This window comes from Misgurnus anguillicaudatus, chromosome 7, assembly GCF_027580225.2.
Source record: "Misgurnus anguillicaudatus chromosome 7, ASM2758022v2, whole genome shotgun sequence".
Classification (NCBI taxonomy): domain Eukaryota; kingdom Metazoa; phylum Chordata; class Actinopteri; order Cypriniformes; family Cobitidae; genus Misgurnus; species Misgurnus anguillicaudatus.
In genome coordinates, this window is record NC_073343.2 from 20,973,443 (window position 1) to 20,992,051 (window position 18,609).

Below are 18,609 nucleotides of genomic sequence, written 5' to 3' on the forward strand. Positions count from 1 at the left end.
ACGTGATGACTGTCATGATTTAAGATCTAATTTTGCATTAGTTTTATGAAAAAATAGCAATTTCTTTGTATCTTGAGACCACTAGGTGGCGCTGTGCCGAAACAATAGATGGTGCCTCAGGGAATGACTGTGATGACACATACCAAATTTAGTGTAAATACGATAAAGCGATACGGAAATATAGCCTTAAATGACTTGACCACTAGGGGGCACTGACCAAACAATAAATTGTGACTCAGGTCTTGATTGTGATGACACCCACCAAATTTGGTGTAAATACGATAAAGAGATGCAGAGATATAGCTTCAAATCTCTTGACCCCTAGGGGGCGCCGAAAAGTTTACAAGTCCTCCCAGAAGATGTTGCTGATGAACCATACCAAGTTTCATAACAATACGCAATTGCGTTTCTGAAATACTTGAACTTAAAGAAAAAATTCAAAATGGCCGACACACAAAATGGCCGACCAAAAACCATTTGGTATCGTTTGACTCGGCATGCCTCAAGAAATCTAACAAGACCAGTCTCATAATTTTACTTTCAAGTTTGCAGTAGTTATAAACAGAAATAGACATTTTTTATATCTCGTGACCAGTAGGGGGCAGTGTGACGAAATGGTGCATGCACCCTCAGGTCATCACTGTTATGACATATACCAAGTCTCATATCAATACGCGAAAGTTTTGCGAAGATACAGGCTCAAACACATTTTGGCGTGCTCGCCCTCTCATTCTTTGATGCGTGATACGACAACGGATAGGTCTACCGAAAAGCTTTTGATAACTTTTTGTCTAGAGTGTCTGTAGATGATGCATACCAAAAATCAAGCCAATCACACGAGCGCTCTAGGAGGAGTTCGAAAAAGTAGGTGTTCAATATAATTCAAAATGGCCGACAGGAAGTAGGTTTGACTCAGACATATTTGGTACGGTCGGACTCAGCATGAGCCAAGGAATCAATAGAGTGAAGTCTTATGTCAGTGTGGCAATTTAATCAAATGATATAAAGATTTTAAACAATTTATTTACATATCCTGACCACTAGGTGGCGCTGTCCTAAAGATTTATAGGTGCACTCAGAACATGTCACTGATGAACCATGCCAAATTTCGTAGCGATACGCCATTCTGTTTGTGAAATACTGAACTTAATAAGAAAATTCAAAATGGCCGACACCCAAAATGGCCGACCGAAAACCGTTTGGTATCGTTTGACTCGGCATGCCTCAAGGAATCTAACAAGACCACCTTCATGATTTTAGACTCAAGTTTGAAGTAGTTATAAGCAAAAATAGGCATTTTTCTAATTTCGTGACCACTAGGTGGCGCTGTGACGAAACGTTGCAGGCACCCTCAGGTCATGACTGTAATGACATATACCAAGTTTCGTGTCGATACAATAAAGTTTTGCGAAGATACGGCCTCACGTCCGTTTTGGCGTGCTCGCCGCCTTGTATGTTGTCACTGTATACGAGAACGCATTGGTCTATCAAAAAGCTTTTGATAACTTTTTGTCTGGGGTGTCTCTAGATGCTACATACCAAAGGACATGCAAATCAGACGGACGGTCTAGGAGGAGTTCGAAAAAGTAGGTTTTACGGAAAATTCAAAATGGCGGAAAGATTTGCATGACACAAATGACATCAACATGTGCAACTGAATCATCATGAGCCAAGGATTCAGAGGAAACAAGAATTTAGTTTCTAGGACTCACGGGTCAGAAGTTATGAGCATGAACATAAGTGGATTTTTGGACTGATGGTGGCGCTAGAGGGTTTGAGTCAGACACACCAATGTTGCTATAGTAACTTCTATGACTGTCCACTACATGTGTGCCAAATTTCATAACTTTCCTATGTACGGTTCTATGGGCTGCCATTGACTTTTGGGTGGAAGAACGAGGAACAAGAATAACAATAATAATAATAATAATAAGAAAACTAACAATAACAATAGGGTTCTACGCCCCTTCGGGGCTTGACCCCTAATAAGAAAACTAACAATAACAATAGGTGTCTACGCCACTTCGTGGCTTGACCCCTAAATATAGCTGCAAGCAGCAATGCCGGGGTCAAGCCGAAAAGGGCACAAAAGGATGCAAAATTGAGATTGGATAAGCAGATTGAAGAACCTAGGTAAACCTAATAATTTTAGATGAAAAAACAAAAAGTAATCAACAAACATGATCTATGTTCTTGTCTAATGCAATCGTCTTTCTGTTATTGACAAGCATGGAACATTAGAGCACTGAAGGACATGTGAGTGGTGTTTGCAGTGGCAAATTATGGGTCACATCATGTCACAACAAGTTTAATTAGTCAAAAGAGACCATCCCTGTGTCTCTACGATGTTCTGATGCAGAGATATAGCTTTTGCAAAAACGGTTGATAAGGTATTCTCAATGGTTGCTAGGGAGTGAATTGGCAACCACCAGTGATTATAGTCAAAGCCATGAAAGGAATAATCCATAATGACTCATGGTTTTAGATGTGTTGTTGCAGTAGTTTTAGGTAAAAATACCATATTCTATCTCAAAACCAGTAGGTGGCGCAATGACAAAATTGTGCATGCAACAACAGGTCATGATTGTGTTATATCTAGCTAGTTTTATGTCTATACACTTTAGTTTAGTGAAGAAACAGTTGTATGACCATAGGGCTGGCTTGTTATCAAAGGTTTTGTTCAATTATAAGGCCATCTAGTGGTGCAAGCATACAATTTTTTTTGTGTAGGCTCAGAATGTGCTCATGCATCAGCGTATCAAATCTGGTGGAAAAATATATTTTCGTTACAAAGTTACAACCATTTATGTGTAAAAAACACAGAATTTGAAGGTATTTTTTCGTTTTTTGCAATTTTCGGCCATTTCTGATAAAAAATTTAATATAACGCCAATAGAACTTTTTGTTCAGAAGGTAAGGTTAGTTTCTTCCTATGGTGTTTTCGAGTCAATCGGAAAAACGCTCGTGGAGATATTCACGCGTGTTTTTTAAGCGCTATTTTGCTGCACAGGGTTAACCGTAAGGCGAATTCTGGCATGTTTGATATCGTTGGACTCGGCAACTATTCAGAACTCCAAACAAACAAGTCTTGTGAAAATACATCAATCGGCGCCAAAGTTATAGGTGTATAAATCATTTTTCTGGCCACTAGGTGGCGCTGCGACGAAACTGTGCATGCACCCTCAGTTCCTGACTGGCATCACAAGTACCAAGTGTCGTGTCAATAGGCCTAAGTTTGACGAAGATACAGCCTAAAATCTGTTTTTTTGCGCTCTACATAAAATTTGTTAAGGGGGTATTCAACAACGGATTGCTGTATCGAAATTCTTTTGATAACTTTTTGCCATGAGTGTCTCAAGATGATACATACCAATTTTGGTGGCAATCGGACTAAAGCTCTAGGACGAGTTCGAAAAAGTAGGTTTTACGAATAATTCAAAATGGCGGACACATTTTCATGACGGAAAATAACGACATAGGGTCCAATGGAATCGTCTTGAGCCAAGGAATCAGAGGAACCAAGAATTTTGTTTCTAGGGCTTACGGATAAGAAGTTATTGGCAAAAACATAAGTGCAACTTTGGACTGTTGGTGGCGCTAGTGGGTTAGACATAGAGCCTCCAAATTTGCTGTGGGGACACATTGGACTGTCCTTTATCAGTGTGCCAAATTTCATAACTTTCCTACGTACGGTTCTATGGGCTGCCATAGACCGCAATGGCGGAAGAAGAATAACTAATAATAAATATAGCTGCAAGCAGCAATGCCGGGGTCAAGCCGAAAAGGGCACAGAAAGATGTAAAGTTGCGTTTGGATAAGCAGACTAAAGAACCTAGGGAAACCTTATGATTTCAGATGAAAAAAACGCAAAAGTAATCAACAAAAATAATCTATGTTCTTGTCTACTGCAATCGTCCTTCTGTTATTGACAATCATGGAACATTAGAGCACTGAAAGACATGTATGTGATGTTTGCAGTTGCAAAACATGGGTCACAACATGTTACAGCAAGTTAAATGAGTCAAAAGAGACCATCCCCATGTCTCTACGCTGTTCTGATGCAGAGAAAAAGCTGTTGCAAAAACAGTTGATAAGGTATTCTCATTGGTTGCTAGACAGTAAATTGACATCCACCAGTGATTATAATCCAAGCCATGAAATGAATAATCCATGATGATTTATGGTTTTAGATGTGTTTGTTGCAGTAGTTTTAGGCAAAAATTACCATTTTTTATCTCAAAACCACTAGGTGGCGCTGTGACAAAATTGTGCATGCAACTTCAGGTCATGATTACGTTACATTGAGCTAGTTTTATGTCTATACACTTTACTTTAGTGAAGAAACAGTTGTATGACCATAGGGCTGGCTTGATATCACAGGTTTTGTTCAATTATAACGCAAACTAGTGGTGCAAGCAAGCAATTTTTTTTGTGTAGCCTCAGACTGTGGTCGTACATCAGCGTATCAAATCTGGTGAAAAAATCTCTTTTCGTTGCGAAGTTATAACCATTTATGTGTAAAAAATAAAAAATTTAAAGGTAATTTTTCGTTTTTTGCATTTTTCGGCCATTTCTGATGAAAATTTTAATATAACGCCAATAGAACTTTTTGTTCAGAAGGTAAGGTTAGTTTCTTCCTATGGTGTTTTTGAGTCGATCAGAATTACGCTCGCGGAGATATTCGCGCGTGTTTTTTAAGCGCTATTTTGCTGCGCAGGGTTAACTGTAAGGCGAATTCTGGCAAGTTTGGTATCGTTGGACTCGGCAACTATTCAAAACTCCAAGGAAACAAGTCCCGTGACAATACATTGACTGCAGCCAAAGTTATAGGCGTGTAATACATTAATCTGACCACTAGGTGGCGCTGCAACGAAACTGTGCATGCACCCTCAGTTCCTGACTGGCATCACAAGTACCAAGTGTCATGTCAATAGGCCTAAGTTTGACGAAGATACAGCCTAAAATCAGTTTTTTTGCACTCTACGTAAAATTTGTTAAGGCGGTATACGACAACGGATTGGTGTATTGAAATTCTTTTGATAACTTTTTGCCATGAGTGTCTCTAGATGCTACGTGCCGATTTTCGTGGCAATCGGACAAAAGCTCTAGGACAAGTTCGAAAAAGTAGGTTTTACGAATAATTCAAAATAGTGGAAAAATTTTCATGACGGAAAATGACGTCATAGGGTCCTTTCGACTCGTCTTGAGCCAAGGAATCAGAGGAAACGAAAATTGTGTTTCTAGGACATACGGACCAGAAGTTATAAGCAAAAACATAAGTGCAACTTTGGACTGTTGGTGGCGCTAGCGGGTTAGACATCGAGACTCCAAATTTGCTGTGGGGACACACTGGAGTGTCCTTTATCAGTGTGCCAAATTTCATAACTTTCCTACGTACGGTTCTATGGGCTGCCATAGACCGCAATGGCGGAAGAAGAATAACTAATAATAATTGTAAAAAGAAAACTAACAAATACAATAGGGGTCTTCGCCCCTTCGGGGCTTGACCCCTAATAATAAAAATATAGCTGCAAGCAGCAATGCCGGGGTCAAGCCGAAAAGGGCACAAAAGGATGTAAGATTGAGATTGGATAAGCAGAATGAAGAACCTAAGTAAACCTAATAATTTTAGATGAAAAAACAAAAAAGTTATCCACAAAAAATAATCTAAGTCCTTGTCTACTGCAATCGTCCTTCTGTTATTGACAATCATGGAACATTAGAGCACTGAAGGACATGTGAGTGGTATTTGCAGTGGCAAAACATGGGTCACATCATGTTATAACAAGTTTAATTAGTCAAAAGAGACCATCCCCGTGTCTCTACAATGTTCTGATGCAGAGATATAGCTTTTGCAAAAACGGTTAATAAGGTATTCTCAATGGTTGCTAGGGAGTGAATTGGCAACCACCAGTGATCATAGTCAAAGCCATGAAAGGAATAATCCATGATGACTCATTGTTTTAGATGTGTTATTGCAGTAGTTTTAGGCAAAAATACCATATTTCTATCTCAAAACCACTAGGTGGCGCAATGACAAAATTGTGCATGCAACATCAGGTCATGATTGTGTTACATCTAGCTAGTTTTATGTCTATACACTTTAGTTTAGTGAAGAAACAGTTGTATGACCATAGGGCTGGCTTGTTATCAAAGGTTTTGTTCAATTATAAGGCCATCTAGTGGTGCAAGCATACAATTTTTTTTGTAGCCTCAGAATGTGCTCATGCATCAGTGTATCAAATCTGGTGAAAAAATATATTTTCGTTACAAAGTTACAACCATTTATGTTTAAAAAACACAAAATTTTAAGGTAATTTTTAGTTTTTTGCAATTTTCGGCCATTTCTGATGAAATTTTTAATATAACGCCAATAGAACTTTTTGTTCAGAAGGTAAGGTTAGTTTCTTCCTATGGTGTTTTCGAGTCGATCGGAAAAACCTTCGCGGAGATATTCACACGTGTTTCTTAAGCGCTATTTTGCTGCGCAGGGTTAACGGTAAGGCGAATTCTGGCATGTTTGGTATCGTTGGACTCGGCAACTATTCAGAACTCCAAAGAAACATGTCCCGTGAAAATACGTCAATCGGAGCCAAAGTTATAGGTGTATAAAACATTTCTCTGGCCACTAGGTGGCGCTACGACTAAACTGTGCATGCACCCTCAGTTCCTGACTGGCATCAGAAGTACCAAGTGTCGTGTCAATAGGCCTAAGTTTGACGAAGATACAGCCTGAAATCTGTTTTTTTGCGCTCTATGTAAAATTTGTTAAGGCGGTATACAACAACGGATTGGTGTATTGAAATTCTTTTGATAACTTTTTGCCATGAGTGTCTCTAGATGCTACGTGCCGATTTTCGTGGCAATCGGACAAAAGCTCTAGGACGAGTTCGAAAAAGTAGGTGTTACGAATAATTCAAAATAGTGGAAAAATTTTCATGACGGAAAATGACGTCATAGAGTCCTTTCGAATCGTCTTGAGCCAAGGAATCAGAGGAAACAAGAATTGTGTTTCTAGGACATACGGACCAGAAGTTATAAGCAAAAACATAAGTGCAACTTTGGACTGTTGGTGGCGCTAGCGGGTTAGACATAGAGACTCCAAATTTGCTGTGGGGACACACTGGAGTGTCCTTCATCAGTGTGCCAAATTTCATAACTTTCCTACGTACGGTTCTATGGGCTGCCATAGACCGCAATGGCGGAAGAAGAATAACTAATAATAATTGTAAAAAGAAAACTAACAAATACAATAGGGGTCTTCGCCCCTTCGGGGCTTGACCCCTAATTAAGAAAACTAACGGATACAATAGGGGTCTTCGCCCCTTCGGGGCTTGACCCCTAATAAAAAGAAAACTAACAAATACAATAGGGTTCTACGCCCCTTCGGGGCTTGACCCCTAAAAAGAAAACTAACAAATACAATAGGGGTCTTCGCCCCTTCGGGGCTTGACCCCTAATTATTATAAAAAGAAAACTAACAAATACAATAGGGTTCTACGCCCCTTCGGGGCTTGACCCCTAATAATAAAATTAAGAAAACTAACGGATACAATAGGGGTCTTCGCCCCTTCGGGGCTTGACCCCTAATAATAAAATTAAGAAAACTAACGGATACAATAGGGGTCTTCGCCCCTTCGGGGCTTGACCCCTAAAAACATGGCTACTGTAGTAAAATAACCATGGTTTTGTTTTCAAAAACCATAGTTAAACCATGGTTATTGTAGTAAAAAATGGTTTTGCTAATAGTTGTCAATACACAAAAAACCATGGTTACTACACTTTTACCACAATAAAACATGGCTAATTTTCGCAGTAGCAAAGTCTTAGCAATGTCTGTGGTAACCGTGGTATAAGCAGAATAACTGATTCCGGTCAGATCTGAATTATTTCAAAATAAAGCAAACCCACGGTGTAACGGGACCTCATTGGGTGTGGATTATTTTAAATTAATTGAATGGCCCTTCATCAATTTTTCCTTACATATAGCACATGATGAACATGGGCCCTATCTTTCACCCAGCGAAATTGACTTTGTCAGTGACGCAAGTATCATTAATATTTTACACCGGAGCACAGCGCCCTCCACAGACGCATGTCGGCAAACTAGGGAATGAACTTGCGCTCCCTGGGCGGTTCAGCGCAAAAAAGGAGGCGTGTTCTGGCACGAACCATCCCTGATGCTATTTTGCAGTTTCAAAAATCAATTGTGCCACTGACCAGAAAAAACTAGTCTAAAGTCAGTGGGGCGTTGTTCAATATGCTATTTTAAGGGCGCATGCTTGACCATAATGTATAGCGTGCACAACGCGCACACACTTTGCTTATCTAATCTACACAGATGCAACAGTTATTTTTGCAAATCATAAATTGTTACAATAAAATACATTAACACATGGGATAAGGGAAATCATTGTGGTGAGCATTGTGGTGATAGTTTTTATTTATTTAGTTAGTTATCATGCAAATAACGATTAAAATATTATCATAAGTTTGTTGTGTGGCTGTTTTACGTTTATTTTATGTAAATAATAATTTAAATGTTTTCATAAGAAACCTTAATGTATGTGAACTTGATTTGTAAGTGTACTTTGGGGTTGGACTGCTTGCGTTTCTTGGCTTTCAGCGGTGAGGGTGGACGCAGCGATGTCCTCTGCTGGCGTCAGGTCCTGTGTAGAGGCAGATCCACCTCCCGTTACACGGCGTGCCCGATTTATGCTGGCAAGCTTGGGATTCCCCCATCTCCTGACATCATTGTAACGCTTGCGGTGCAACGTCCTGGGGATGCCAGCTGATGAGACAGTTGTGGCTATTTCCTCCCACGCCTGTTTAACCGACGCTGATTTGGGCGGGTTTCCCCATACAAAACAACTTCTCTGTCTTTGACTGCTCTTACAAGAACGTCGGTCTCCTCAGCTGTGAACCGCTCTTGGCGTGCGCCTGGTAAATCCGTCATAATAATAGCAACCCGCCATGGAACTTGCGCACTTGGGTTTAAAGGGAATGTTGGATGACGTTCTGATTGGTTTATTTGACGTTACGTCCAAACCACACCTATGAATAATGAACCTACTTTAGACCAACCCCTTATTGATTTGTGTCTGGCGCAAAAGTTATTTCTCCCGCCGGGAAAATAGCAACAGCGCCCAAGATCCGCCCACAAAGTTACTTGAGCTTTGCGCTTTGCTCTTCGCACTTGCGTTTTAGATCGTTAAAATAGGGCCTCATATGTTTATTCTTGGGTGAACTATTCCTTTATAATATTAACATACTGTACGAAGTGTCATAGTAAGTTTCCTACTGAAGATGCTTGGTATGGCCGATAGGATAGCTGATAACGACCACTAAAGGCTAAAAAGACCAGTAGTCCAATGACAAATAGTAAAAGGCACTTTCAATAACAGACCATAGATCAGATAAACATTGAAAACACAGCTAACAGATTAAAATTCAGCCTTATGAGGGATAAGGCGTTATACAGTATTTGTAAGCTTGTCTCTTTTCCATTAAAGAGACTTAATACAACAATTTTTCTCCTATTACATGCCACAACCAAACACTAGCCGAAATGCCTCAGGTGGTCTACTTTGAGTAAGATTATTAGACTCACTCAGAGACAAATCTTTTGTTGACTGGTGGTTAAACAGCTGCATTGATTAGTGGTTGAGTGGGTTAGTCACAGCAAAACTAACAAACCCTCAGTGCAGCCAGGCAAGTCAACAGCTAGCCATCAGAAAAGTGGGTACCTCAGGGGCACGTCTCTTAATTTTGAGTTGGGGTGACCCTGCGGGGGCATTTCCCTCCTTCCCCTTATCTAGAGGCTCCTCTGGGGATACAGGTGGAGAGGGAGGTGAGGAATCCTGGAAGGACTCAGAATAGGAAAGCAGTGGAGTCAGGGGGTCAGGCTGCGATGGGGCAAGGTGGGAAGTCAATGGGCAGGGAGGCTCCTTAGAAGGGCATGTCTCCAACACCTCATACTCAGTCATGTCAAAATCATAGCCTGTGCCATAACAACAGGGCATCAGATCACAAATTGTATAATTCAATGATTGAACTCCTTTCAATGTGCCATTATAGGTTGAGGCAGAATGACACTATTGATGAGGATTATTGTTGATAATAAGCTTTGACATCGCTGCTAACAAAATATTTGTGCAAACAATATACTTCCTGCTGCACAGGAAAGTGAATTCTAGTACATTTTGTCGTACAGCTTTTGTAAACAGCTTTGGACTCTCATGTTTACAGAATAAACTTGAACAGGAAACAAGTCAGAAGGAAAAGTATTCTCTTCCTGTAAAACGGAAAATACTCCCTTGTCATCAGAATTTAAGAAAATGTAGAAAGGGAAAATACTTGCACCTTGTTTTCTAGAAAGAATCAAAGCATTAACCTTTTTGCCTTTTAAAACTATATAAATTATTTATATATTTAATATATCATTGTCTAAAATAAATATTCTTATTTGATCTAGGGAATATGTTTCAAATTATGATGTTTCAAGTACATTTGTTTTTACAATGCATCAAGCGCATGTATTTCATGAGATCATAACTTTAAAGTTCTAGTGAACTGGAAGTCGAAATCGACTTTACTTCCGTGTTATCATGTATTTCCAAGTCAATCCGAAAAATAGTGGGCGTGACCTGTGTTTTCCATTGTGCTTTGATTGGATATAGAAAAGTAGGTGTTTCATTCAGAAATGGAACTGGCATCAGATTGACAGTTGGAGGGGGTGAAGTTAATGGATGTTCCCGCCTAAGCCGTCTAGCTGATGTCATCAGAGAATGATGATGATGATGATGATGAAGTTTATGAGGGCACATAAACTGTTTATAACAAACACTGCAATATTACATAAAAAAATTCAAATAGTTTTGATTTCATTGGGACTTTAAAGGAAATTATTACTGTGCTTTGAAATGCTTGATTCTGATTGGCCAGTATTCCCAAATAATGTACATCCAGATGGTTGTTATCATAAATAAACAACTTTAGGATGATACACGACATGATCACCTTGTTGGGATTTATTCTGCGATAACAACCACCGCACGTTTTCCCTTGTACAAAGCTTCTCTACGCCTCCTGTCTCTGTCAGCTGGATCAATGATAGTTACAACCAGTGTTGGGGTTAACGCATTATAAGTAATGCGCATTACGTAATAACATTAATATTTGAGTTACTTTTTAAAAAAAGTAATGCAAGTTACTTTTTTTAGTTTAATTAATTAGATAAAAAATGTATTAAATTAAACTAAACATAGTCACATTATGCACTCTATGCATACACGCCTGTGTGGGAACAATTTGAGTCAGAAACTGAGATGGCAAGCCAGAGATTGACATTTTTGTGATAAAATATGCAATTTCTGAATGTAGAACTTTTCAGTCATAAAAAACACCTGCAAGGCCTGAAAGAGATCAAGCCTTAGCCAAGAAAAAGCAACGCAAAAGTTACTAAAAAGTAAGGTAAGCATTACTTTCCATGAAAAGTAACTAAGTAATGCAATTAGTTACTTTTTTTGGGAGTAACTTAATATTGTAATGCATTACTTTTTTAAGTAACTTTCCCCAACACTGGTTACAACTAATATCTGCTGCTGTTTGAAAATGTCTGTTCTGTTTAATAGTTGTGTTGATCGTATTCTGAAATAGCTTGCAACTCGAGTGTCAACTATAAATAAAAGCAGAGCCCAGTAATCGTAGCTTCACCAGAGACATTGGCAGGCTTACAAGTTTTAATTACATGCAATGAATAATGAGTCAAGCAGCTCAGACAATTAGGACTAGCAGAAATCTGACTTGGAGATGGCATGATCCTCAAAGGGTTAACAGAAATGCATATGACACTTACTGTAACCAGTCTCAGATTTGCTGCGCATCATACTGCGCGTTCTGTGCTGTGTAGCTGCAGGCTGGGTGGTAACAGAACTCTGGTTGGTTGCTTGGTCTTCAGCCTGGATGGATGTCAGGTCATGCATACTGAAACTCCGAAGTCGCTCCGAGAGAACTCCTTGGCCCTGGAATAAGCATGTGGAAAGTTAGATGAAACTTTTTAAGAATTTCTATTTAGCATTAGGCTTTGTTCTGAAGATTATTATTAACCATTTTTATTTTACAAAATGTGCATGGACTTGATGTTTGGCTTCCGACAGCTCAAAATTGTAACATTTTGTTGTGACTTTATTTAATTGGCTCAGAAATTTTTAATTAGCTCAGCTGAGGTTATATAAATTTATCAACTGTGGAAACAGTAAAAATTTCACTAAATTTACAGAAATTTAGAGTCTTGCAAAAGTTTTGTAATATTCTATATGATACAAATTGACAGCATTTTACTGTGTTCTTGTAGCAAGTTGCAAAGCACAGTGTTAACAACACTTAGGTTTTAGGTTTATACCCAGCCAGGGACCAACATGAACCAATAAAAATCAATGACCTTATTGCCTAATAATCACTTTGAATAAAAGCTGCATGAATACATCATCCTAAAATGCACCCAAAAGTCAAATTTATCTGAAAATGATGCTTGTCAAAATTTTAAAAATCTATAAAAATATTTTTCATGTAAGGTGAGGTTAGATAACTAAGTTCATTAGATAACTACCTTGCTAGCAGCCATCACTGCTGCTGTTGCTGCCACATTGAGTCCTTTCCTTCCGAAATGCACTAGAGTGTCGTAGCTTTTATCTTTTGCTTGGCATAGGTATTCATCGATGTCCTGAGGAAAAATCATAAAGGATATTTCACACTTATACTGTATGAAGAACAGTACTGTTAGAAGAATTCACAATTTAACTTCACTGTATGCCCATACAACGTCTTTTTACTGTGTATGCAAAAGATTTTGCTTATTGTTATCAGTGTTTTAAGTCTTTCTTTGCATTTGCCCTCACTGTGTCCCTCTGATAAATTTCCTGCTACAAAAATAAAGAGCAAAGGAAAGACTGTTAAATCACAGTAGTTTCCTTACGACGGTCAACCAGAACACTGAAACAGGAAAAGGAGTCAAATGTACATTTCCTCAGAATCACCCATTAAATTAAAAAACAATTTCATTCAACAATTTCATCATTTTAAGTGTGTGAACATTATCTCAGTGTAAATTTATTTTTAATGTCTGTCCTATGGTATATGTGATATATATGATATAAGTGATTGGCCGCTTTGAATTTCAGTCAGACATCTCTTAGGGCGCACTCACACTGGTCAAACGAACCAGGCTTTAGTGTGTGCGATTTTGAAAAATGCTAACTTTAGCCTACTAGCACATATATCATGATTCCTCCCTTTATTCAAATCGCCATCCAAAGCCACGCCTCCTCCAAAACACATGAACATGCCCAAACCAGAAGCCACACATTTTATGTCTTATTCACCAGTGAGGAAAATTTGCAAATATAACGAACATTAATAACCAACATAAATAAAGTTTTAAATTGGAATTAGATACAGCACGTTTTCGGTTGTGTAGCTGTGGTAGGTTTCTTGTAATTTTGAAAACATAAATATCGTTACGCTAATTCGTAAAGGTACACAAGCTACATAAGCAGCACAATGTTCCATCAAAGTAGAATATCTGAATTCATCTAAATAGAATCATACCGCGTACCTACCTTTTCCAAAAGAAGACTGCAACCCCTTTAACCCTTTTAGACCCTTTGCCACCTCGCAGCTGTTTCCATCTCGTGGAAAAGCAGTAACGTTACCAATGTAAGATCCAGACGGTTTTTGTCGTTGTTGTTTCAAGTGCACGTGCCACTTGTAAATTCAGCAGGAATAACTCTTAGCAGATTTAATCTTTAGTCTTCTTCTTCTTAAAATATTAACAACTACTTTTCTTCATTATATTTGATATAAATAATGAGAATGTTCCTTTGATTTACCTCATCCAGTTTCAATACAAAGGAAAGAAAACTAATCTCATGAGTAAAATTCACAGGATCTTTGAAAACATTTGAATACATTACCTTCTCCTTCGAGGACAGTGTAGGGTGCACAAATTTTCTATAGAGCACACTGGATCCTTTTGTGTACGGAGAAAGTAACCACACCACAAAGGCGATTTTGAGTTCATAGTAGAATGGAAGCCTTCAATAGACAATAAAATACAATAATACTATTATGTGTCATTATGTGTGGGTTGCAGCCCACATGACAGAGCATTAGCTGAATAAAAAATATGAGTAATTCTTAACAACAGGACCTGTAAAAGTTAATGTAATGGCATAATGTACCTACCAGCACAAAAATATATCTGTAATCACTTCAGCTGTTGTAAAAAGTGCAAATATTATCCAGTACATCATCCATTTTACATATTTCAAATAAAACATTAATAACATGAGAAATGAGCAGTCAAATGAAAGGAAGACAAGGAAATTATTTAAATGCCTGCTTAGATAAAGTGGTGGAAAGATATACTTACATATTCTCTCACATCTTTTGATTTTACAGCTTTATATGAGGAGTAAGCTGGGTAAAGGGTACCAAAGATGAGCCTGTGAGAAATACAAAAACATACTTAAGATCGGTAAGTGCACAACAAAAGTGTTCAATGGTATTAGGATGATTAACGCTTTTTTTTCAATTGAGAAAGTTATTATTCAGCTATTATTATTGTTTTTATAACTATTTGAGGCAGAAGTCAAATTGTTTTCCTTGATTTTCTTACTATAAATCATAAGTTGTAATAGCTATTGGGTTAAACTTATTGAGATTCTTTCAGACACGGCTCAGCTTTATAAATTAAAGGGATAGTTTTCCCAAAAATGAAAATTCTGTCATCATTTACCATCATATTCTAAATCTGTATAAGTTCTGATAAACATAAAATAATATTATAATAGATATTTTTGATAAATGATGGTAAGCACAAAATTAATGGCAGAGTATGTAAGAGAGGCAAGAATTTCTGCTCCATGCTCAAAGCATTTTATAATCACTAAGCTCTGGGTTTTCCATTTCCCACTGCTTGCTCCCTCCTTACTTACCTTGGGTTCACACCAGCCGCGTTTGGGGCGTCAAAATCGCATCTACCGCGCCTAGTTTGCCGCTTGAACAGTTTGAAATTCTAGTCATCAATACATTCATGCGGAAATTCGCGTCATGGGAGGGGCTTCTGCGACCCCGCTCGCTTCCTGTAATCACGTCACTACTAGAGCAATCAATGTGCAGCATCCACCTGGATGATGCGACGGCAGCCATATTGCGCCAGAACGCCCACCACACATCAGCTTATTAGTGGAGAGGAGATAGAGTGATATAGCCAATTAGTATGAGGGATGATTAGTAGGCCAATGGGCAAGTTTGGCCAGGATGCTGGGGCACACCCCTACTCTTTTCCGAAGGACATCCTTGGATTTTTTATGACCACAGAGAGTCAGGACCTCGGTTTAACGTCTCATCCGAAGGACAGTGCTTTTTTTACAGTATACTGTCCCCATCACTATACTGAGAGTGTTAGGACCCACAGAGACCACAGGGTGAGCACCCCCTTCAAGAGATCAGTTTAGCAGTCAGACAATTAAAAAACAAAACCGGAAGTAAAGTTCGGATCCAGACGTGTATCGCGTCAGCGCACGTGCATCCGGAGAAACAGTCTATATACCCCTGAGAAATTTTATTTGTATTGTTTTCCCAACTTTTAGATGAGATTTATGCCCATGGTCGCATTATGAGCCGTTAAGATGAGTTGTGGAGTGCTCTCGCAGAGAAAACCATGCTCCGACTTTTAAAAAATACGCTTCTAGCTTCAGGTAAAATAACACCGCTTCACTCCCACTCCGCTCCACTCACATACTCTAGTTGACGGTACCCACTGACTTCCATAGTATTGGTTTTTCCTACAACATGAGGGTAAGCAAATGATGACAGAACTTTCATTTTTGTGTGAACTATCCCTTTAAGCCACATCCTTTTTTCCAAAAGAAACTGTGATTAATGAACTGAAAGTAAAACAGTCAGTGACGACCTTTGATAAGATAATATTTTAAAATGTGCCTTAAAGTTTAATTAGCTTATCAAAGGTCGTCACTGACGGTTTTACTTTCAGTTCATTAATTACAGTTTCTTTTGGCAAAAAAAATGTGCCAATATACTTTTCCATTTTGCTTTTTTTTTAAAGTAGCTGAAAATGATTATATAATACACATTAAATAGAAATAATCTGTAGAAAATGGATTTTGTAGCTTATATGATATAGTTTATATTGTGACAACATGGGGGGGTCTTTCTGCAAGAAATGGTGGAAATGTCATTTCTGTAGCATTTGGTTGTAGCCAAGACTTTGGCTTTTAAAAATAAATTTACCCTAAGAAATATTACTGAAGTAAAAAGTGACTAGTAGGTTTCATGAAAATTCATGACAGGAATGCTTGCATGTATGATTGCGTCATCAGTGCATGCACCTCCTTAGGAAACACCTTCTTGTTTTCATAAGATTATATACGTTTTGGTAAGAAACAACAACATTACAAGACTATTATATAATATTGAAGGTACAGTAAGCCTATTATCCAAAAACGAAAGCCACATGTATTTTATAGGTCTACAAGGAAATCGCTCCACTTCCTTTCCATTACTGATATTTGAGATAACAACTGCACTTTAGAGTTTCATTAATTTAGTAGGGTACAATAAGCATTGTAAAATACAGATCGTATCAAGCCTGTTGCACGCCCACAGGCCACATAATATCTGTGCGACCCTGTTAATATTTCAAGTTTACATGCTGCATGCTTGATAAAAATAGACCCGCGAATGCTCGTCAAGGGCGCAAAAAAGATCATAAGCAAACAAGACGAGACGAATGCTGCTTGCTGGCACTGCACTGTTGCATTTGTTAAACCTGTTATAACGGGTATTTGGGAAGTGCTAAAAAAGAAAACAAGTGGCTAGCACCACCTGTGTATTTTAACTTAGCGCCAGCGTCCTATCCCTGAGTCAACCAGCTCGGTAACAGCTGACCCGATCAAATGACTGACCCACAAACCGCTTCTATAACCAAAACCTACAACGCACTTTTAACTTAGTCAGGCTTGGACACAAAACGCAAATTATTCGTTTGTTGTGTATTTTTAGAATCGTCCCGTAAATGTAATGCACAAGTGTTGGATATGCAATGTCATCGGATATTGTGATCTAATATGAACTGAAGGGCTATTTAGAGATTTCGCTCGCGCAGCAAGCAGAGCCGGAATTAAAGTGCAATAACAAAATTGAGACAACTTTGCGGAATAACTAAAAATCACACATAAATTGTTAATATATAAGATGTAGTAAAAAAAATACATGGTGGAAATGCACAGGACGATGGCCATAATATGGTTGACCCATCCTATTGTCTTTTTTTATGCAGACACATCAAAGACCTGCTAAGTAAACGATATCCATCAACGGGCACAATATTCGCATCATACATTAAGAATTTCTTCCAAATATAGACAATGCAGTTAAAATGAATTTCTTTAATATCTCATAATAAACTGATTGTTGACTATACAATTCACCACCGGTTGTGTCTGATGTTTATTTATAAAAATCAACCATAACCAATAATCTATAGATCTGTTGTTTTATTAATAATATAGCATTTAATATAAAAAATATTAATATAAACATATTTAAATGACTAATCGGGCCAAATTTGGCCTAAAAAACATCGATTTAAAATCACTGTAACGTTAAACCTATTCACCCTAGAAATAATAGTAGCCTCAAATAGCCTAACCTCTTGTTATCGCATCTGAAAAAGGTAGAAAACAAAATATTCACATAGAGATTAAACACTGAACTGTAGATCATAGTTAGAGCAATAGTTTATAAAAATAAAAGACTTACACCACAAGCCTAGAAATAAGCCAGGAGACCATTGCGATAAGAGCAGCGTGTGTTGTCAACAGGGAGGAGTTTGTGTTGTCGGCACTTACCGTTTGACAGACGCGCATGCGCTCTCATGCAGTCGCTCTCAAGTAGTCTCGCACGTTTAAATAATGACTACGAGAACATTTACCAGTATTGTCCTGTGATGTTGCCATTAGATCAAATGATAAAAACACAACCCAAAATTAAATGATCCCCCAAAATACAGTTTATTAAGGCAACACAACAGGTTTTGGACAACAACTATTTTAACATGCTGAAATCTTTGCAGAAAAAATACATTTTTAAATCAATTATAATTACTCATAATCAAATAAATCTTGAGGGTTGTGAAAATATACTCAGATTTACTTAATCTGTGGGTATTTTAAATGGAAAGTTTGGAAGCATTGGAAACAATAAAGAGCCGAGGCAGTAACCTAGATTCCCAGTCAAAAGGCACTGAAAATATCAGGTTTCCTTTGCTTTTGATGAGTGGAGAAGGAGAGGGTCAATGGGGAATTGAGATAAGTTTCAATTAATCTTCTAGGAATCCATGAAAACCACAAACAAATGGAAATTGCTTAATGTTTTAGTGCATTAACTCTGTTATCACTTTTTCTAGGATAAAATAGTAAGACATTATAATTTCATTTGTATCATTAGCTCTGAAACAACTCTTTTGTTTGTAAAATTTATTAGTGTTATTAATATACTTTTTGTATGTACAAATGTTTGTGCAGA

At 38.1% G+C, this 18,609-nt stretch overlaps 2 protein-coding genes across 4 annotated transcripts in view; one reads left to right on the top strand and one right to left on the bottom strand.

Annotated features, from left to right (window-relative positions):
- reep1 (receptor accessory protein 1) overlaps window positions 1-17,891 on the bottom strand; it is a 79,668-nt gene extending 61,777 nt beyond the window's left edge. The window contains exons 1-7 of one of the 2 annotated variants that reach the window (XM_073869566.1): window positions 17,845-17,891; window positions 14,437-14,504; window positions 14,245-14,326; window positions 13,974-14,094; window positions 12,611-12,724; window positions 11,852-12,023; window positions 9,747-10,000 (exon numbers count right to left, since the gene is read on the bottom strand). In XM_073869566.1, the coding sequence (XP_073725667.1) occupies window positions 9,747-10,000; window positions 11,852-12,023; window positions 12,611-12,724; window positions 13,974-14,094; window positions 14,245-14,326; window positions 14,437-14,504; window positions 17,845-17,876 (843 nt within the window). In that variant the 5' untranslated portion in view covers window positions 17,877-17,891. Of the gene's footprint in view, window positions 1-9,746; window positions 10,001-11,851; window positions 12,024-12,610; window positions 12,725-13,973; window positions 14,095-14,244; window positions 14,340-14,436; window positions 14,505-17,844 lie in introns of those variants that run through there. The other variant, XM_073869565.1, reaches the window with a different exon arrangement.
- LOC129417130 (heat shock 70 kDa protein 4L) overlaps window positions 1-18,609 on the top strand; it is a 107,204-nt gene that overhangs the window by 58,679 nt on the left and 29,916 nt on the right. Inside the window, exon 2 of one of the 2 annotated variants that reach the window (XM_073869564.1) lies at window positions 14,461-14,536. The gene's annotated coding sequence lies outside the window, so the exon portion shown is untranslated. Of the gene's footprint in view, window positions 1-14,450; window positions 14,537-18,609 lie in introns of those variants that run through there. The other variant, XM_055171601.2, reaches the window with a different exon arrangement.